Raw genomic sequence first — 20,913 nt, forward strand, 5'->3', positions numbered from 1 at the left:
AGAAACCTTCTGTAAAAACTATGTGCTTGATTGCATGTATTCCCCCTTCACCAAAATCATTTATATACTGACCTTCCCCCCTGCCTCTTTGGAGCAGTTTCTCAGAGCTATCTGGTACGCTGTCTACTGGGCTGCAGTCCTCATTTTGACCCAAATAAAACTTAACTCACAACTCTCACGTTGTGCATTTCTTTTTTTAAGTAGACAAGTGGAACAAGAAAAAAAAAAAAATACAGTACTCAGGACTCTTTCCACCCCGTCATTGAAAGTTGACCCTCTCCGTCCCCACATCACTCTTTACCATCTTGGCAGCCTGAACTTTAGCGACAGACTAAAGTGTGATCCTGGGCAAGTGACTTAACTGACACTCTGTAACATGGGGATGATAATAATAGCGTCTCGTTCCTACAATTCTGTGTGCTGTGAGGATCCAGTTGCATGTAAGCAGGCGCTCAATAAACGATTACTGTTTGTCATGATTCAACCCTACGACCTTTTTATCTCCTGAGATCACGGGCCTGACCGTCGCTGGCGGGAATGGAGGAGGTGGGCCGACCTGGGCCGTGTCTCACAGCTGGGCAGCCCTCCCCTCACCAGCACAAAGCCTCGACTGCGCCGGCCAGGGAATCGACCCTCCGGGTTTCCTTCCACTTGCCCCTCACGATGAAATTTCACGGCGGACCAAGGAAGGAGATGAACAAGGATCTCGCCCCCTCAGGGCTGGACAATAAAAGGCACGCCCCCGGCAAGTTTAAAATCGGAAGCCGGTGGTGCCGGCTGGGTCCGCAGCGGCCCTGGGGGACGTCCAGCCGCGAGAGCGCCACGGGCCACAAGCCCATTCTCCCCACTGACGGCCTCTGCACCCGGCCCCGCAGCGCCAGCACCTCAAGGGCGCAGGCGCTGGCCGCGCTGCCTACGGCATCTCTCCGCAGGCCCTGCGGCGGCGCTCACCCGGCCGGGGCCCACTCTTCTCCGCCTCTCCCAGGCACCGAGCAGGCGGCCGAGTGGACCCTGGCTCAAATGCCTTGGAGGCTGCGCGGGTGGGTGGACCCTCTGCTGCAGCTCCGCCTAACTGCAGCGGGTGGGGACCACCTTGAAATCCGTTTTGACCCGGACAGCGATTCTCAAATTTGTCTGTGAGGGAAGAATTTTTCCACTTGTCTGTGGAGGAGCTTGTTAACAATTCAGATTTTCGGGCCCCACCCCGACACTCAGAGGCACAGGATCTCGCGTGACTCGGAGATCTGCACTTAAGTAAGCTTTACGAGGGATTCTGACCCTGGTAGTCCGCCGGTCACACCCGATTTGGGCTTAATTTCCACTAACCGACCTACGGATTCCGGCTCCCAGGGGTTTCCGAGATCCCGGAGCTCGCCCGATGGCCCCGCCTCTCGTCCCCAATTGGTCCCTCGCTCGTCCCGCCCCTGCAGGCAAATCTTTTCTTCTGGTTGGTCAGCGGTGAGTGTGTGGCGAGACCTGACCCAATGGGCGCTAGAGTTCTCGGAACGTGACCGGGAAGTTGGTCCGGAGCAGGCGCCGTTGGTTGTTGACGCCTAACGCGCTCTGAGACTTCCGGCGTGGGAGTCGAGCTCCGAGTCCTGCGTGAGTCCGCGGCAAGGGGGAAAGCCTGGTGCTTAGGTCCTGCCCTGGGGCGGTCCTGGCGGGGGCGGGCCAGGGGGTGGTGCGGCGGCGCCTGCAAACGACTGACGCCGAGGCGCCGGAGCCGGCTGCGCCCGCCCTGGAGCCGGGCTCCTTGGCCGGGATTTGGGGCTCCGGGGCCCCCGGCTCTTGTGGACGCCCGCCATCCTTGCGCGGGGCCCGGGGCGCCTTCCTAACTGGGCGCAGCTGGTTTCGGGGCCAAGGCGGTGTGGAGACCTGAAGATGGCGTCGGGTCCGGGCTTCCAGGACCGGGAAGGGCTCCTGATAGTGAAACTGGAGGAGGACTTCGCCTGGAGCCAGGAGCTGCCCCCGACAGACCCAGGACCCAGTCCGGAGGCCTCCCATCAGCGCTTCAGACGGTTCCGCTTCCAAGAGGCCGCTGGGCCCCGGGAAGCCCTCAGTCGGCTCCAGGAGCTTTGCCATGGGTGGCTGCGGCCTGAGATGCGTACCAAGGAGCAAATCCTGGAGGTGTTGGTGCTGGAGCAGTTTCTGACCATCCTGCCCCAGGAGATCCAGAGCAGGGTGCAGGAGCTGCATCCGGAGAGCGGCGAGGAAGCGGTGACTCTGGTGGAGGATATGCAGAAAGAGCTTGGGAGACTGAGGCAACAGGTGAGAGAAAGAGCTGTTTTATTTGCGGTTTGTTTGGCCCTGAGGACTGGGACATCGCGTTGGCCCAGTTACCCCTACGAATTTACTTGGTTGCCCTGAGTAGACCTTAGGTGGGCAAGAAGCCTTTTTGTAGTTTAGCGAGGAACTTTTATTCTCCAGATTTTCCCCAAGTGGACAGAGCGAGCAGTGAAGAGTGCCCTGTTTCCACGTGGAGGCAGTGTCTCTGCATCAAGTGTGAGCCCAGGAGTTAGCTCGCTAGGTTCAAATGCTCACTCTGCTTCGTACTAGCTTTGGGACTTTGGGCAAGTTACTTAATTTCTTTGGGTCTCAGATTTGGTAAAATACCTCTCTAGGGTTGCTTTGAGCATTAGAGAGAGCAGGATGTAGTTTTGATCACACTACTGGTTTACAGTTAGTGCTTAATAGCTGTTAGCTATTGTTAAATTACAGTCAGCAGTCTAATCTCTACAAAGCTGGGTGGCAGTTAATAGTGGACTTAAAAAACTGGCACTGAAGCTCTGAGGCCACTTGCCCCAGGGCCACCCAAGTTTAACTTACCCAGTAGTCAGGAATGGACGCATCTTGAAAAGGTGGGGGAAAGCGAGAGGGAGTGAGGTGTGTCAGAAGAGCTGTGTGGGGAAGGTGTGCACTGGAAGTGAACTCCCCCCACCCCTCACACACATTTTCTCAGGTGTACACGGGGTCAGAAAAGTTTGGTTTTAGTGTAATCCATTCTTCTCTCTTGGTGGGTCCAAAGGGATTGCCAGTGGTTCTCCGTTGAAGGCTTGCCCTCAGAATTCTGTACTAATTTCCCTTCCTTTCGGGCCCTGTTGTGATGGTGAGTGATGTGGGTTGGTTCCCAGGTGACAAACCATGGGCGGGGAACAGAAGTGCTTTTGGAGGAGCGTTTGCCTCTGGAAACAGCACGAGAGTCACCGAGCTTCAAGCTGGAGCCAATGGAGACTGAGCGAAGCCCTGGCCGCAGGCTGCAGGAGCTGCTAGGCCCCAGCCCCAAAAGGGATCCCCAGACTGTAAAGGAGAGGGGTGAGGAACAGTTCTCTGGGCAAGTGGGAGGGAGGAGGCGCTTTGGGGTTGCCCCTGACACCAGCAGAATGCAGCATGGCTGCCAAGGAGGGGGCATTTCTGACCTGAAGGTTTCCAGATGTGGCGTGAAAGACCTAGAAGTGGTTTGGATTCCTCTTGGGGTGGGTGGAGGGAGGGGGATCTCTTAGTAAGCCCTTTTGTATGCAGAACGGAGACATTTAGAGCTCAGTGAATGATTGAGGGCTTTAATGCTTGGGCCAGCAGGGAAGACTGCTGGTACTCTGTTGTTTTGAATATCGCTTTATTATTCCTCGATTGCCTTCTTTTGTTCAGTGTTCGATCCTCAGAGCAGAGACTGGGTGTTGGGGAATGGATACTGTGTTGTGATAATCCTTGGGTTGCCAAGAATTAGTAATGCCGTTCTCATCATAATTTCTGTCACCTTCAGCATTATCTGCTCCCTGGCTTTCTCTCTTTCCTCCCGAAGGAAACATGGAAGACAAGGAGCTGACTGGGCCCCAGGTGATGTGGAAGTTCCCATTGTCTCCCCGAAGTTGCTCTTGTGGGGGTGGGGTCCTTTTGCCACTTGGAGAGGATCCTTTCTACCTCACCACATGCATCTCCCCCACCTTCTTTATTTGTCCTCCACGCCTCACTTGTAGACCTCCCCCTTCTTCCCCTTGAAATGTGTCCTCAGCACACCTGGGTTTTGCCCCTTTAACCCATGACTCTGCTTGAATTGTTCTTGGTGCCTCAGGGCCTAAAGGCGATCTTGTGCTGTTTCAGTTGCCTGAGAGCTTAGAGGACGTGGCTATGTACATCTCCCAGGAGGAGTGGGGGCATCAGCATCCTAGTAAGAGGGCCCTCTCCCAGGACACGGTGCAGGAGAGTTATGAGAATGTGGACTCACTGGGTAAGGACTTCTTTTCCAGGGATGAAGGCTGAGCCATTTCTGACCAGGGTCCTGTCCCTTAGGCGCTCACCTCCCGGGTATAAGTTCTGAGTTTAGCCAGACGACCTGCCTTTGTCTAAAGTCCCTTGGACTAAGATCACTTAAATATTTGCCAGGTGCCACAGTTGGCACACTTAAGGGCCCCAGCTGCCAGGGCTGAGGGCGGGGAGTCTGAGCCATAATGAACTTACTAAGGCAGAACAAGTCAAATCCAATGGTGCCCATCCCCTCCCCCCACCCCATCCCCACTTCCCACCCCTCACACACAGATCACAGGATGCTATAGGGCTCTAAGTTCTTGATGCCTTGCAAGTTCAAAATGCTTATTCTTCTGACCTCACTTATGTTTTCTATGCTCCATTAGTATTTCTGGGCTCTTCCCCAGAGGCACAAATTTCAGGGGCACTGGCATCAACATTCCAGCTCAGTGGCTGTCCCAGTCCTTAAGAATTCAGGAAGGGGGAAGGCTTTGTGGAAATTTGAAATGATATGTATCTAAAACAGGGTCTGAGTAAGTTAGATATAAATTAAGATGCATCTATGTGTTGAACTATTATGCAGAGATTAAAAATGAGGTCTGTGAAATATGACCAAAAACTGGTAGTTGGATTTAGGTGGAGAGTGTGTGGGTATTGTATAATTCCTTCATTTTTTTCTGCATGTATGAAAATTCTCATAATAAAAAGTTGGGGGAGTCTTAAAAAACAACATAAAACAGGATTGTGTACGTTACCATTATAGCTATATTGATGCACACCCGGTAGAAGAGTCACACTGCACTTTGTTTTCATACATGAGGTTTTCGTAAAGAGAAGCACAGCTATCATCTCACTTGCACTAATGTTGCAAGGGGGTCACTGCTGGGTTTGGTTGCCGTCACGGGGGCCTTCTCCAGGTTTTCTGTCACTGTGCTGTGGCTTGGTGCCCTAAGTTGAGCACAGCTGTTTCAGTGAGTGCTAAATAGGAAGAGTTCGGATCACAAGTTCCTGAAACTAAACTTTTTAAAGTCCGTGTTTGCTGGAGTTAGAGTGAGCATAGCACAGGGTGGCACTTTTGGGTTTTAATCTCAGGGTCCTCTCAGAGCCCCAGGTCCTTTTCTGATTGTCCATCATATTACATTTTCTCCTTCTGGAGTTGCCCAGTCAAACTTAGTTCTATTTTATATGTATCCATAAGAGTCAAGGCTCTTTCACAGTATTAAACTGATTCCTCAAGGAACTGACCACCCTGACCATGTTTGTTTGTTTGATTGTTGTTTTAATTACAAAAGTTTTACATTCTCATTGCAAAAAATCCCCAGTACTACAAAAGTGTAAAAAGAAAAAGCCACAGTCTCCTTCCTCTAATTTCTTTCTCTAGGGGTAACCAGTGGGAAGAGTTTAGTGTATGTTCCAAGTAATTGCTGTCAGATTTCTGTATCCATTCACTGAAGGCAGGGAACAAGACTATCTTTGTTTGCCCTGGCTGGTAGAGGAAAATGGTGACATAGAAATCCTTTTCTTTTATTGTGAACAGAGTCTCAGGTTCCCAGTCAGGAGGCCCTGAGCACCCAGGTGGAACAAGAACGAAAGCCGTGGGATCCCAGTGTCCAGACTTGCAAGGAGGGCCTGAGCCCCAGGAGCCCAGCTCCAGGTAAGAAACACAGTTGAGCTGCCTGCGCAGCTATCCTCCCGCTGTTGGGAATGAGGCATTTGAGGGTCTTGGTGTAAGGCTAGCCCATCACCACTGCCAGGGAGGTACATTCTTCCAGTGTCCCCACTGCCCACTTCCATCCCAGTGATGGCAGGCGAGGTACCCAGGGTGCAAAGTGTAAGGAGGCATTCACTCCTGGGCTCATTTGCCCACCCTAGTCCCAGTCCTGCTCCATCTCACCCATTCCCCAAGGGCAGAAGCCAGAGGCTCAGTTGGAGAGGGAGGTCGGGGCCCCTACAAGGGAATTCAAGACTGGTTTGAGCTCTGATTCCTGAGTGACGGCCCCACCCCTTATGTGGATGCCTGTCTACGGTGCTTTACCTATATGGGGAAGATGGGAAACTGAGGTAGAGCCAGCCCTTCTGGACTTCTGACCTACAGGCAGTAGCACACATGGGATTTCCTTTTCTCTGGTGTAGAAATAACACGGGTTTGGTTTCTCTCGATCTTCCAGGGGAAGAGAAATTTGACAACCTGGAAGAAAGTGCTCAGTCCGTTTGCCCTGAGGGCATCCACCCTCGGGCGCTGCTGCCTGGCCAGGCCGGAGGGGAGGTACCCTGGAGTCCTGAGCAGGGAAGGCCTCGTGACAGGGCCGAAGAGCATTGGGAGCCTCCCCCAGAGGTTCGGATGGAGCAGTCCTTAGTGGGAGCCACAAGTTGCAGAGAACTGGGGCGGCCAAAGGAACTGCGGCCGAAGAAGCTCCATTTATGTCCCTTGTGTGGCAAAAATTTCTCTAACAACTCGAACCTGATTAGGCACCAGAGAATACATGCAGCAGAAAGACTGTGTATGGGTGTGGGGCGTGCTGAAATCTTCGGCAGGAATCCACACTTTTTGTCACTACACAGAGCACACTTGGGAGAGGAGGCCCATAAGTGCCCTGAGTGTGGAAAAAGCTTCAGTCAGAATACCCACCTGACTCGGCATCAGCGTACCCACACAGGCGAGAAGCCCTATCAATGTAAGGAGTGTGGAAAGAGCTTCTCTTGCAACTCCAACCTCCACAGGCACCAGAGAACGCACACAGGTGAAAAGCCCTACAAGTGCCCTGAGTGCGGGGAGATCTTTGCCCACAGTTCCAACCTCCTTAGGCACCAGAGAATTCACACAGGAGAGAGACCTTATAAGTGTTCCGAGTGTGGGAAAAGTTTCTCTCGCAGTTCTCACCTTGTCATTCACGAAAGAACTCACGAGAAAGAGAGGCTGTACCCCTTCTCTGAGTGTGGGGAAGCAGTGAGTGACAGCACCCTCTTTCTTGCCAATCATGGGACCCACAAGGCAGAGAAGAAACTCTTTCAGTGTTTAACTTGTGGGAAAAGCTTCCGGCAGGGCATGCACCTCACCAGACACCAGAGAACACACACAGGAGAGAAACCATATAAATGTACCCTCTGTGGGGAAAACTTCTCTCATAGATCCAACTTAATCAGACACCAGAGAATTCACACGGGAGAGAAACCCTATACCTGTCATGAGTGTGGAGACAGTTTCTCTCACAGCTCCAATCGGATTCGTCATCTGAGAACCCATACAGGAGAGAGACCCTATAAATGTTCCGAATGTGGAGAAAGCTTTTCTCGGAGTTCACGCCTTATGAGTCATCAGAGAACTCACACTGGATAGAAACAATGGGATTTCTTTTCGGCCCAGATAAGGTGGCATATTCAGAGGGGCCTCTTGTTAAGAGCTGGTATTCCTTACCCAGCATGATCTGCATCTTTAAGGTAATTACTCCAAAGAGGAACCAGGGGAGGGTCGTTGTGAGGGAGGTGCAGAGGCAGCAAAGGATTAGCGGAAAACTGAAAAGGAATTCTGTTGGAACTCATGAGGATGGCAAGTCTTTGAAGTGACCCTCTCAGGGTGGAATCCCCTCTGAAGTTCTTCCAGTCTCAGGGCACACCTACCCCCGCAGCATATTTAGCCAACTTGAGACTTGGGTGCCTTACAGTGTCCAGTGTGTATCCCAACAACTTTGGGAATCCACAGACTTCCTGGTATTGCTTCCTCACTTGGGACATTCATCAGGAGCTTTTGGGCTCCTGAAGCCCTTGAGACCAAAGAAGAGGGGCCAGGTCTCCTGGGAGACCAGCTGGAGGCACCGAAAGACTGGTGGTGAGTTGCAGCTCTTCTGAAGTCCTGGCTGAGAAGCCACAAGCAATCCCGGGCAGCCACCACAGTGCCCTCAGTGGCCTGACAGTAGGGCTCATTGGCAGGTCATGCATGTAATTGTCACCTCAAACAAAAAGGAACCAGAGACCTAAGAGAAATAGTAAGATGGAATTTGCAGGTCAGCCCAGGAATTGGCAGAGGAAACCGGGGTCTTAATTAGTTTACCCTTTGCAGAGATCAAGTCCTCAGAGGGTTCCATGAAAGGTGGGTTCCCTGGGAGACTTCGAAAACGTGGATCCTGGGGAAATTAGCAATCATGCCTTTCCCTGTTGAAAATATGTTTGGATGGTAATAAATATCTTCAGGAAACATGAATGTGTGACTCATCATTGAGGGCCTTTGACTTGGCCTCCAGTGTTGATCAGTCTTCCACCTGCTTTGGGTAGAGGACCTGGCTTTCTCTTTGTGGTCTTACTTGGTTGCTAAGGAGGGTTCTGACAATGGTGACAACAGACAGGCTGAGGGAGGGAGCGTGTGGCCCTGGCTGGCTCCAGGCTGGGACTGCTATGTGGTAACAAAGGGTCAAGTCCAGTGGCTGCTTGGGGTGATGTCATAAGGATGTTCTAGAAGGTTTTTTTTTTCCTTCTATGGTGTACAGCCGTGAACGTTGTCTATTTTTATTTTTTAACTTAAAAAAAAATTATTCTCTTTTTTTTTTGGCTGCGTTGGGTTTTCGTGGCTGCACACGGGCTTTCTCTAGTTGAGGCAAGCAGGGGCTGCTCTTCATTGCAGTGCGCTGGCTTCTCACTGCGGTGGCTTCTCTTGTTGCGGAGCACGGGCTCTAGGCGCGCGGGCTTCAGTAGTTGTGGCACGCAGGCTCAGCAGTTGTGGGTTGCAGGCTCTAGAGCGCAGTCTCAGTGGTTGTGGCACATGGGCTTAGTTGCTCAGCGGCATGTGGGATCTTCCCGGACCAGGGCTCGAACCCGTGTCCCCTGCGTTGGCAGGCGAATTCTTAACTACTGCGCCACCAGGGACGCCCTGAACATCGTCTTTTGATTGTTTAGAATGTTTACTTTCTTGCAAAGTAGATAAAGGAAGATCTGGCTCATCAAAGACAAGTTATTTTGGTCGAGCAAATGGTTCCCAGGAAAAGATGGTTCTGATATAATTGCGTTATTGCCCATTAGTGGAGGGAGATATAGGAGAGGGCAAAATTATTAGGGGACAGCATTACATTTCAGAATGGGGAATCAGGAATAGGAATTCTAGGAGTGTGTTTCTATGGGAAAGAGAATACCAGGGAGAATTCTAGGAGTGTGTTTCTATGGGAAAGAGGTAGAATACCAGGGAGAATTCTAGGAGGAGGAAATTCTGATGCTAGGAAAACATCTCAGGATTTGGCCCTGGAGGAAAATATCTAACTAGCTGTTTTTTGGGAGAAAAAGATGGAACATTCCAATGGAATGTCCATTGGCAACAGGCTATTAAATATAGCACGTTTAAGTAAAGGAAATAACCCTGCGTGCCCCCCACCCTTGCTTATATCTGTTTCTCATTTCTGTACCGTTCTCTTATCCTCAGGAGGGCGGTGGTAGTGCAGGGCTTGGGGGTCAGGGAAGGGAGGTGAGGATTTGAAAGAGATTAATGTGGAGTGGACAGTGGTAGGAGCAGGACAGGGCTGTTGCGGCTGCCGATGCCATGAAGTGGGTGGGTGGTGTAAAGTTGACGTTAGTAAGCACTCTAGTTAAGATGGCAACTTATGTGGATTGTAAACCTCATGAGAATAGAAAGCACCCCTCCCCTTCAGATCCTTATCCCTCATCCCCCATAATACCATCCATACAGATCTTAGGATGTAGTCTAACTGGCATTGCTCCTACTTGGAGTACTACAGTTTGAGCCAGAGCAAGAGGACCCCCAGGTGTTCACTCCTGGCACTAAGAAGGCTTTCCAATAGTAGATAGACTTCACCCAGTCCCCAGTCTAACTCCCCTTCTAACAAACTTAACATGCAGAGCTCTTCTTGGCCTTGTTTTCATGAGGTGATGTCACAAAATACTGCATGTAAAACACTTAGCACAGAGCCTGGCACATAGAAAATACTCATCTATTTGTGCCACCTGTGGGTAGATAAAACCGGCAAATTGCCTTTTTTTTTTTTAGTTGTTTTTTTTTGTTTGTTTGTTTTATACTGCAGGTTCTTACTAGTCATCAATTTTATACACATCAGCGTATACACGTCAATCCCAATCGCCCAGTTCAGCACACCACCATGCCTTCTTAAGTACCTGGTAGTAAGAGCAATGTAAGACCACGCTGGGGAATCCCCTGGTGGTCCAGTGGTTAGGACTCGGCGCTTTCACTGGCAAGTTGGCCTGGGTTCAGTCCTTGGTTGGGGAACTAAGATCCCACAAGCCATGTGGCACAGCCAAAAAAAAGACCACGCTGGCAGGAATTCTGGGGAGCAGTCTGCTTTTGACAGACAGGATTGATGACTTCATCGTTATAGTCATATTTCAGAAAGCAGGTCAGAGGCCCTTACTGCAGGGTCCCATGAAGGCACTGCAAGGGAGGGCCAAGTATATATACTTTTACACTACACACATATGTTTTACATTATTATTTTTACCCCACTAGTCCTCTTGAAAAAGAAACCAGAACAGATTCCAACAGGCTTTTTCGTCAAAGGGAGACTAATGCTGGGGGCAATAAAGACCCCTGCCCCTTCAGTCCAAATGGGTACAAAGGAGAACTGGGAGATGTGGACTGACCGTGAGCAATAGCCACACACCCTTGTAGCAAAGGTAGCACATGAGACCAGCAGAAAGGCTCCTGGGTGGAGAATCAGTACCACATGTAAGCAGAAGCCTGGCAGAGGCAGACTAAAAGCAGCAGGCCCGACATCAATGGGGACAAAGCCCCGTAACACCAGAGACCAGAGGAAGTGTTAAAACAGTACCAAGTTGTTTAGTTTTTTTCCAGGGAAAGCTATCAAATCACTTTAAGAATTTTTACTGCAGTAATGAAAGAACTTACAGGTCTCAACGCAGTTAGGAGGCAGAGGTAATGGTCTAGGTGAATTCAATAATGACAAAATTGTTAATGAAAAATGGCACAGCCCCCGCCCCAATTCTGACAAATCTTCCAGTTAATGTCCTCAATTCATCACTGAGACACCTTGAATGTCCCAGAAGCTTCTGTTAAGAAATCAAAACTGGTGACTCACCAGGATCCAAAGCTGCTTCAGGGAGATAGTCTTCAGGCAGAAAGGATGGGAAAAGAAAATACTAAGAAGTTTCTGAAATCCTAGGGTGTGTTTTGGACATAACGAGGAATTGTGTTTGCCTCTCCATCTCCACTTTCCCTCTAGGCAGGAAAACGTTCTAAATCCTGGGTGTGGTTCCCCACTCAGAGGGTGAAGCTGCTCTTGAGGGAATTTCGCGTTCTCTTGGCAGGGGGTCCAGGTTAAGTTTGGGAATCCTGCCCCAGCCACTGGTACAAGAGCGAGGTGCTTGGGTTTCTCCGAGCAGCTCTCATCTTCAGGAATGATTTCCAGAACCCAAAACTTCAGTCCTTTCTCAGGCTTGGGCAAAGCCAACGAGTCTGCGCGTCCCGCAGCTTAGCTTCCGGCGGCATCTGGGACAGGGCGCCGCGTCCCTAGAACCGCCCGCGTGCCCCACCGGCTGGTCCCATGGAGGACAGCTCCCAAGCCGGCCCGGGAGGAGCAACGGCTATGGGGTGGTGGCGCTCGGCAGCCGCCTCGCCCCGGCCGCACGCACCTGCCGCATCTCCCTTCAAGGCCGCCCTCCGCCCGCAGTCCCGGGGAACCTACGCTCGCACCGCACCCGGGGGCCCGCGGGCACGCGCTCCACGGCTGCGCCGGGGCGCGCCCCCTCAGGCCCACCCTCCGCGCAGGCCCCGCCCCTCCCCGGCTAGACCTGGCCTCGCGCCGTCTGCGGGCTAAGACTCTGGCGTTTGGGCCGGGCGGCGCTGCGAAGGCTTTCCGTCTCCTTCCACCCAGGAGGTTACGAGCGGTTACCAGACGCGACAATACTCCCCGAAACTTCCCTGTCCGCAGGTGGGCGCGCTAACCCGGGGCCGACAGCGGGGCCGGGCGTCTAGGCCCGCCCTAGTGGTCCCGCAGGCGGCGAGCACAGAGCTGGGCGGGGGTGGGCAAGTGGGAAGGGGCGTCTCGGGGTCGGAGAAGGGCGGGCCTAGAAGCCCACGAAAGCTCTTAAGCACGCGAGGTACCTCTTCAATTTTGTGTTAGCTCTGTCTGGCTACAGGGCGGGGAACGGATGGGAGAGGACGGGAAAGCAGAGCGGGAGACTAAGGAGACAGGTGCAGAGAGTAATGCCGCCTGGACCAGGAAACGAGCAGTGAGGAGGGAGAAATGGACACGAGGTGAGACCTTCAGGACGTAGAGCCGACAGGACTTTACGTGGGTCCAGCCCGAAGTCTAAAACCTTAGGATGACCTCCAAGGGCACTGAAAATCTGGCCCTGATTTGTCTTTGCTCCTCTTCTCTGCTAGCGGCCCGTACAGCAACCATCCAGGGACCTTGCCGCTTCCGAGGGGAGATGCACTCTCACACCGAACAGCCTGTGCAAACGCTCCCCTTTGCCCGGACTGCCCTTCTCCCTCTTTCCCCCACACTGTAAAGGCCAGCTCAGAAGTCACACTTGCCCAGCTCAGATATGTCCCCTACCACCCAAGCACTCGCAAAGCCCTCTCTGTACTCATCTTAGCTCTTACACATCCAAACGCTGGTTTGTTCCTATTCCTTTTCTTTGTAATTCTAAACGCCCAACACCACACTCTGTGCCTAGCAACGTGGAATTTGCAAAATCAATGAATGCTTTTTTTTTTTTGCTGTGCCACGAAGCTTGCGGAATATCCGTTCCCCAACCAGGGGTTGAACCCCGGACGGGCAGTGAAAACCTGGAATCCTAACCACTGGGCCACCAGGGAACTCCCTCAATGAATACTTTTGAAAAGGGTGTGACTGCCAGTCATTTATTCTGGGACTTTATGACCATTGGGGGAAAAGCAGATGTTTAATGCATTGAAGTTGAGTGCTGTCCAATATAATCATCTGATATTCCCCCTCAACTTCTTCCACAATCCATTCTACCCTAGGCTTGAAAGGTGTCTCCACAAATGCTAATTTTTGTTTGTTTGTTTTTCTTTTTTTTTAAAACATCTTTATTGGAGTGTAATTGCTTCACAATGGTGTGTTAGTTTCTGCTTTATGACAAAGTGAATCAGCTATACATACACATATATCCCCATATCTCCTCCCTTTTGTCTCCCTCACACCCTCCCTATCCCACCCCTCTAAGTGGTCACAAAGCACCGAGCTGATCTCCCTGTGCTATGCAGCTGCTTCCCACTAGCTATCTATTTTACATTTGGTAGTGTATATATGTCAGTTACTCTCTCACTTCATCCCAACTTACCCTTCCCCCTCCCCGTGTCCTCAAGTCCATCCTCTACGTCTGTGTCTTTATTCCTGTCCTGCCCCTAGGTTCTTCAGAACCTTTTTTTTTTTTTTTTAGATTCCATATATATGTGTTAGCATACGGTATTTGTTTTTCTCTTTCTGACTTACTTCACTCTGTGTGACAGACTCTAGGTCCATCCACCTCACTACAAATAACTCAATTTGTATGGCTGAGTAATATCCCATTGTGTATATGTGCCACATCTTCTTTATCCATTCATCCGATGATGGACATTTAGGTTGCTTCCATGTCCTGGCTATTGTAAATAGAGCTGCAATGAACATTGTGGTACATGTCTCTTTTTGAATTATGGTTTTCTCAGGGTATATGCCCAGTAGTGGGATTGCTGGGTCATATGGCAGTTCTATTTTTAGTTTTTTAAGGAACCTCCATACTGTTCTCCATAGTGGCTGTATCAATTTACATTCCCACCAACAGTGCAAGAGGGTTCCCTTTTCTCCACACCCTCTCCAGCATTTATTGTTTGTAGATTTTTTGATGATGGCCATTCTGACCAGTGTGAGGTGATACCTCATTGTAGTTCACAAATGCTAATTTTATAAGTAACAAAAATGTTAAGACAATAAGATATAAAATTGTATTTACAATGTAACTTACCTATTTTTTAAAATACATGAAAATATACCAAAGTGTTAAGTGAGCCTATCATCAGTTGATAGAATTTGGGTGCTTTTTATCTTTCTTATATATCTTTTTTATAATCAGCATATGTTACTTCCACAATAAGGAGAAAACAAACACTAAACAGGTGGTAACTCATTTACAAGAGCAGAGTATGTCATACCATTAAATTGAAAACCAAGTCTGTCCTTATCTTCTTAAATAACTAGTCAGCATATATATAGCTTCTTTGTTATATGCTGCGAATACATTTAGACTTTAATGCTTTCCCCACATCCATTCCACCTTAGATAATCTGGGACAATAGTTCCTCATTATTCAAGTCCTTGTCTAAAATAGAAAAAAATATAGATTAATGAACATATTTATACATCAAAAAGCCCCAAATTTATTACTTTCAAATCGTGTATTTTATAAACAATATAAATCGGCATTGCTGTGCAAAGTGAGGTCAGTTGATAAAAACAATGACAGTTCACAACAAGTCTAGTTCATGTATCATTACATAACTGCAGAAATCTTTAAACACAATATCTAATTACTACAACCAGAAGTTGAAGGCATATTGAAGGAATCCTTAATATTATGAGGCCTACGTTTCAAAAAGCTACCAATTCTAGAATGGATTCTACTCTGGAACTGCTTCTTGATTATTTCTTGTTGCATCTCTTTCAGTGTAAAATGGAACCTTTGAAACTCAGGTGTCGCATCAACAAAGTCAAGAAGGTAGTCCAAACTCTTTCTTACATCAGATAACTTAAATTCAGCAGTCTGCTCCTCAGCTCCCACTTTTTGAACAACTTCCTTTGTAATTCCACCTTTTGTTTTCGGGGGGCTGCCCTTTTCTTCTTCATCCCCATTTAACCACACCCTATCGTCATCCAGCTTGGTTTCCAACTCCCCACATTTCTCAAGAATTTCTCTATAATCCCCATCTTCTAAGCCTTGAAGATCATATTCAGGTTCCTTTTTGTAAAGAAGATTTTCCCATGCATTTGCTATGGTTATTTGTTTTACTTCATCCCAACTCTTTGCCCAGTTAAAAATTGCACTTTTTATGTTGTAGATTTTAATCTTGGAAACTCCTTTTTCTCCTTTATCTTGCTCATCATCACTTTCTTCAAAAATTACAAGACTCTCCTCAAGTTGCTTCCACCTATAAAGTCGTTTGCAGCTCAAGATAACACCCTGATTCATTGGTTGAATCAAGGTTGAAGTGTCATGGGGAAAGAACATGCATTTTATTCGACCATCCTCACTGGTTAGTGATTCAGTGGAAGGGTGAACTGGAGAATTGTCCAGAAGTAACAAGGCCCTGACATCCTCCTCATGGAATCTTAGAACATTAACTTGAAAGTGCTTGACCTCAGGAACAAAGTTTTGAAAAAACCATTCTGAAAACGATTCTCTGGTGAACCAAACATCTTTACTAGGTTTGTATATCACAGGTAATGTACATGTGTCCTCTTTTACACTTCTGGGCAGCTTTGATTTTCCAATAATGATTGACTTTAACTTATGAGTACCATCTGCATTTGCACATAAAAGAGCAGACAATTGTTCTTTGTTTATTTTCCTCCCTGGCAGGCAGATATCTTTTCTGCTTGCCTGAGTATTTTCTGGCATTGACTTCCAAAAGAGGTCAGTCTCATCCCCACTGTACAGCTGAGCAAGACACAGTTTCTCCTCTTTGATAAGCATGGACAGTTTTTGTCGAAACGGCTCAACATTTTCTGAAGCTGAACGTAGGACTTGTTCCCCACATGCTTTTCGGTTCCCAATTGCATGCCTATTTCGAAATCTAAAAAGCCAACCAGTGCTAGCTTTGAAGTCTGTTCGCCCAAAACACTGTGCAAATCTCTCGGCAGCAGCCTGAAGCTCCACGCCTCTCACAGGGACACCAGCTGAGCGTTTCTGTTGGTACCACATGTAGACTGCGTCATCCACGTCACCATATTTGGCTCCTGTTGTTCTCTTTCTCTTCTCAGCCCCTACTAATGGCATGTCCTGCTTCAGTACAAAATCCAAAATCAATTTCTTGTTCTTTTTAATGTCATAAAATGTTGATTTGCTGATTCCAAATTCATCCATTACACTTTTAAGAGATCGTCCCGCTTCAATCCTACTTAGAACCTTCATTTTCTCCTCCAAATTCAGTGTTGTATATTTCCCTCTCTTATTCATACTGAATTTGGTTTCAGGCAATCAACAGGGGTAAAAAGGAAAAAGCATTACTGAATTGGAAAAAAAAAATTAAAAATGAAACAACTCCCCATCCCCCCAACTAACACAACGCCCCCCAGAAGGCATAGGAATTTATACTGAAGGGTAATGGGCTAAAAAGGATAAGGGCTCATGATTGAAGTGCTAGTCTAGCAATAAAGGTCTGAACTCGGAAAGTTGCCACTGCAAGGTCCAGTCTAGTTGTTGCTCCTGCAAGACATGGATGGTCAGTCTTCAGAACCCCCCTTCTGAACGCTTTTTCTTCTCTCCCTTGACAGATGCAGCAGCACCAGTCAGGAATAACAGGAATACCTGCATATTCTCCCTAACTGAATACAGGAAAAGACACAAAAGGAAGAGAGGAGGTGAGACGTGCTCACAAGAGGGACAGACTCAGGTAAGATAAATCTCAATAAAAAGTGGTGCTTCACAAGGGAGTGTGAAAGCCTTAAAGGCAAGGACAGAATAATATTGTGTAACAGAGATGCAGTGTGGCTTCTCCTCTTCCAAAACAAGCTGATTTTACCTCACTGCCAGAAAGGAAAACGGTGCTCATATTGCTCTGCATCTGGTGTTCACTGGGCAGCAGTCCATCCACCTGGATAAATACTCCAAGCTACCCTGACAGTGGGATGTCTAGAGAGTTGGAATTCGGGAACAGTTGTATCTTTCGGTGAAGAAGAAAGTTAGTAGGTTCTGTTGTCCATATGAATGAAATTCAACTTTTACTGCATTCAATACAGCATTCTCAAAGACTAAGCTTTAACTTGAGTGTTTCTTATGTTTACCAAGGTAATCTGTAAGTATATAAATAATGTATTTGTTACTGGCACTTTTCCACTCTCAGATCTTCTTCCTTGTGTAAATCTGGTGTATTCTCAAGTGTTATTTTCCACTGAACTGTTCCATATTTGGGATATTATCAAGTTTCAGAATCATGGCAATTCTTAGAGATGAGTCCAAGTTTTATAAAAATTTTACAGTAGTTAAAAAAGTATTAAAAAGATCTGTCCTTGTGATTGTTTTCCTAAATTTACACTTAGTGTTAAGTAACATACTTTTTATATTTGAGACTTTATCTGATTTCTCTTCATTATAGATTTTACTTAATTTGACCTAAGACTCAATTTTTCCATTGCTTGAAGAAATTTTGAAGGTTTCTCTATTGGGGATTCTGATCACTTGTTTCCCATAAGTCCTTCTGTTGGCAAACTCTTCTATAGCTCTTTGCCCTCAAATATTCCTTTCAAGTCCTCCTGGTGCCACCCAGTGCCATTCCATGTCTGTAGAAATGTCCTACTCTAGATTAATTTCATGGTTCTCATTCCAGATACACAACCTCATGGGAAGTAACAAAAACTGCCACTTTTATCCATTCCAGGTGCTATGAAGAAAGAAAAGTATGTCAGAGAAATGAGAAAAATGGTATTTCAGTTATTTTTCCTCTCCTTTAGGGCAGAGCCCGACTGACTTTCATTCATTTCTCAACTACACAGAATTCTCAAAAGCCTCTCACCTAGAAACCCAGAAGGGTCCAGACCATTAGTTTTCCTCTAACATTTGTTGCAAGAAATGTCAACTGCTTTACAGAGTACTAAGAGGATCATGAAAGTACGATAGTTAATAGGGTATAGAGCCAATGACAGGCTAGGATCAAGCAACCTTCTAAAAGAGGCAGCTCTAACTAAGGCAATTACTATTATAAATGGAAAAAGGAAAAAGAAAGTGTTTGTTTGTTAGCCAGTAGCAGCACCATTAAAGCAGCCAGTCACCCAGCAAAACCATTCAGCCCACTATGGCAGTTGTGTGGTATCTCAAAATAAACTGCATGTGTTCGCTTTCATTGCTTTCCAGCTGGACATTCATTATTTCTCAAACTGTGCCCAGGCAGGGAAAGGTGAAATCAAAAGGAAAGACTCAGGGGACCTTTGTGGGCTCCACAGCAAGGGTAAGGAACTATGGCACCAAACTTTAAATGATGACAATCATCAGTGACCCTCATTCACAATTCACCATTTTGTGCCTTGCTTCCTCTTCTTCCTTTCATAGGGTCTCTTTTCCCACTTTCTTCTCCCCTTGTTCACTAACCAGCTCCCTACCTATGTTATGAATCAGGCCTGCCAATTCACGGGCACCGCTGGCAGAACTCCATTTATTCAGTTCAAGTTCCAATTATATGCTCAGCCTTGGTCCAGATGATGAGGATCTCAATGCTAAGAGCTTTACTGCCCACTGGTTCTGACTGGAAGCAGTAGTTACTTTTTTTTTTGTATCACATATAATTCTTTATTCCTGCATAGTCTAATTTTTATTTTTATTTATTTGTTTTTAACATCTTTATTGGAGTATAATTGCTTTACAATGGTGTGTTAGTTTCTGCTTTATAACAAAGTGAATCAGCTATACATATACATATATCCCCATATCTCTTCCCTCTTGTGTCTCCCTCCCACCCTCCCTATCCCACCCCTCTAGGTGATCACAAAGCACCAAGCTGATCTCCCTTCTCCCTGTGCTATGCGCTGCTTCCCACTAGCTATCTATTTTACATTTGGTAGTTTATATAAGTCCATGCCACTCTCTCACTTCATCCTAGCTTACCCTTCCCCCTCCCCGTGTCCTCAAGTCCATTCTCTACGTCTTTATTCCTGTCCTGCCCGTAGGTTCTTCAGAACCATTGCTTTTTTTTTTAGATTCCATATATATGTGTCAGCATACGGTATTTGTTTTTCTCTTTCTGACTTACTTCACTCTGTATGACAGACTCCAGGTCCATCCACCTCACTACAAATAACTCAATTTCGTTTCTTTTTATGGCTGAGTAATATTCCATTGGATATATGTGCCACATCTTCTTTATCCATTCATCTGTCGATGGACACTTAGGTTGTGGAAGCAGTAGTTACTTTTGAAGAAACTAAGTCCCAACATGAGATTCTAAGAAAATGAACCTGCTTTGAAATATATTCAAGCGACTTAGGCAGAAGCTTTTTTTTTTTTTTTGGCTGCGCTGCGCAGCTTGCGGGATCTTAGTTCCCCAGCCAGGGACAGAACCGGTGCCCCCTGAAGTGGAAGCACAGAGCCCTAATCACTGGACCACCAGGGAATTCCCGTCAGATGCTTATTATTATCACCTCTGCTTAATCCTTTTCTCCCCCTCAAAAAGTATCAAGATCTATGCCTCAGAGGAGTGTAACACCAGTCTACCTAAAAGCAAAAATAGCATAATGACCTGGTAATGGTCTTCCATTTTTGTTCCCACCTTAAACTCAGCTCCAGATGAACTGCCCTGGAAAGAAGCTCCCTCAAAAACCCTCAAATGATGTTCTTTATTTACTTTATTAAATGCAATCTCTTCACTTCTATTCCAAGCGCTCCATAGTAGATCCACAAGAACTTATTTTCTAACTCTAACTCTTTCTCTAAATGTACCCGAATTACATTTAGTAAAAAAAAGTACTACAGATTTTCTCACTTGCTTATCTCTGAAGCTTTCAAGGCTTTGCTCTTACCTTACCCTCTGCCTGGAATGTGGCCCCACTCCCTGCTGCAGGCAAATCCCTCAAGGATTTTTATAATTTTCCCCAACCCCAAAATCGACTTTCATTTCCTTGGAATTCCCACGGCGTTCAGCTTATGTCTTACCCTTTCCTACCTTGTGTTGCTGATATTTGTGAAATTGCCTCAGTCCTTTCACCAGATCCCTTGAATCAAAGGCTCTGTCCTATCGACTCTGTAACACTGGCTACACATAGTAGACTTAATAAATAATCCCTTGACTAGTATAGGCTGACACTATGAAAATACTGACAACTGGAAATATTGGAGGCCAACAACCGAAATACTCAGATTCTTATAAATATGATTCAGTAAATATTTATGGAATGCCTACCTTATCCAGGCAACTCTACCAGACACTATAGGACAAGATGAAAAGAAGGTTCCCATGCTCCAGGGAGCACGCTGTGGTGGAAAAAGCAGAAGACAGGACAAAGGGGCCCTAAATTCCACTGGAGGACCTGCCACTGGTGAATTATGTGACCTCGATCAAGTCACTCCTTAGCTCTCAATTCTCTGTCAAGGAGATCTATAAAAGGAACCTATTTCACAAGTAAAAACCTACCTCACAAGAAAAAACAGAATCGTGTGTGCACGCACAGCCCAGAAATGAGTACACACCCCTCAGGGGCCGTCGATCCTGACCGGGACAAAACGGCCTCCTACTGTAGGAGGCTGCGACAAGGCCCTGGCCGGCAGCTCGGGCACGGCCGGCTGAGCCGCGGTAAGGTCGGGCGCCCAGCGCACGGAAGGGAACGGTGACCCTCAGGGCGGGGCCCGGGTAACCAGGCTCCGCCGGCAGCCCGAACACGACACAGGAACGACCTGGACGCACGCGCCCCACAGAGCTGGGACGCGAGACGGCGACACAAGGGCGCCAAGCCGCGCGCAGGGCCCTCTAGGCTGGGCGGGCCTGGAGAC

The 20,913-nt window shown here is 47.7% G+C and overlaps 2 protein-coding genes across 4 annotated transcripts; one reads left to right on the forward strand and one right to left on the reverse strand.

Moving 5' to 3' along the window:
- Positions 1-1,493: 1,493 nt before the first annotated feature.
- ZNF263 (zinc finger protein 263) lies at positions 1,494-8,440 on the forward strand. 2 transcript variants are annotated; one of them, XM_036827548.1, is made up of 6 exons: positions 1,494-2,268; positions 3,132-3,312; positions 3,761-3,834; positions 4,099-4,225; positions 5,780-5,896; positions 6,411-8,440. In XM_036827548.1, exons 1-6 carry the CDS (start codon positions 1,882-1,884, stop codon positions 7,577-7,579), a joined length of 2,055 nt encoding a protein of 684 aa, XP_036683443.1. In that variant the 5' UTR covers positions 1,494-1,881; the 3' UTR covers positions 7,580-8,440. The 2 variants fall into 2 exon arrangements, with proteins under 2 accessions (XP_036683443.1, XP_036683444.1); XM_036827549.1 differs by lacking the exons at positions 3,132-3,312; positions 3,761-3,834 and having other exon boundaries at positions 1,495-2,268; positions 6,411-8,425.
- Positions 8,441-14,414: 5,974 nt separating this feature from the next.
- Positions 14,415-20,868, reverse strand: TIGD7 (tigger transposable element derived 7). Of its 2 annotated transcripts, XM_036827553.1 has the most exons (3): positions 20,558-20,868; positions 16,961-17,818; positions 14,415-16,396 (listed from the first exon to the last, which is right to left on the reverse strand). In XM_036827553.1, exon 3 carries the CDS (start codon positions 16,393-16,395, stop codon positions 14,746-14,748), a length of 1,650 nt encoding a protein of 549 aa, XP_036683448.1. In that variant the 5' UTR covers position 16,396; positions 16,961-17,818; positions 20,558-20,868; the 3' UTR covers positions 14,415-14,745. The 2 variants fall into 2 exon arrangements, with proteins under 2 accessions (XP_036683448.1, XP_036683447.1); XM_036827552.1 differs by having other exon boundaries at positions 14,415-17,818; positions 20,614-20,867.
- Between the last annotated feature and the right edge of the window lie 45 nt (positions 20,869-20,913).

The sequence above is a fragment of the Balaenoptera musculus genome, chromosome 15, assembly GCF_009873245.2.
Source record: "Balaenoptera musculus isolate JJ_BM4_2016_0621 chromosome 15, mBalMus1.pri.v3, whole genome shotgun sequence".
Taxonomy (NCBI): Eukaryota; Metazoa; Chordata; class Mammalia; order Artiodactyla; family Balaenopteridae; genus Balaenoptera; species Balaenoptera musculus.

Bases quoted from the DNA above. Each gene is read 5' to 3' on its own strand.
- ZNF263 (XM_036827548.1), top strand. From the start codon at position 1,882: ATGGCGTCGGGTCCGGGCTTCCAGGACCGGGAAGGGCTCCTGATAGTG. The intron at 2,269-3,131 runs GTGAGAGAAAGA...GTTGGTTCCCAG, and splicing joins TTGGGAGACTGAGGCAACAG to GTGACAAACCATGGGCGGGG. The intron at 3,835-4,098 runs GTGATGTGGAAG...GTGCTGTTTCAG, and splicing joins AGGAGCTGACTGGGCCCCAG to TTGCCTGAGAGCTTAGAGGA.
- TIGD7 (XM_036827553.1), bottom strand. From the start codon at position 16,395: ATGAATAAGAGAGGGAAATATACAACACTGAATTTGGAGGAGAAAATG.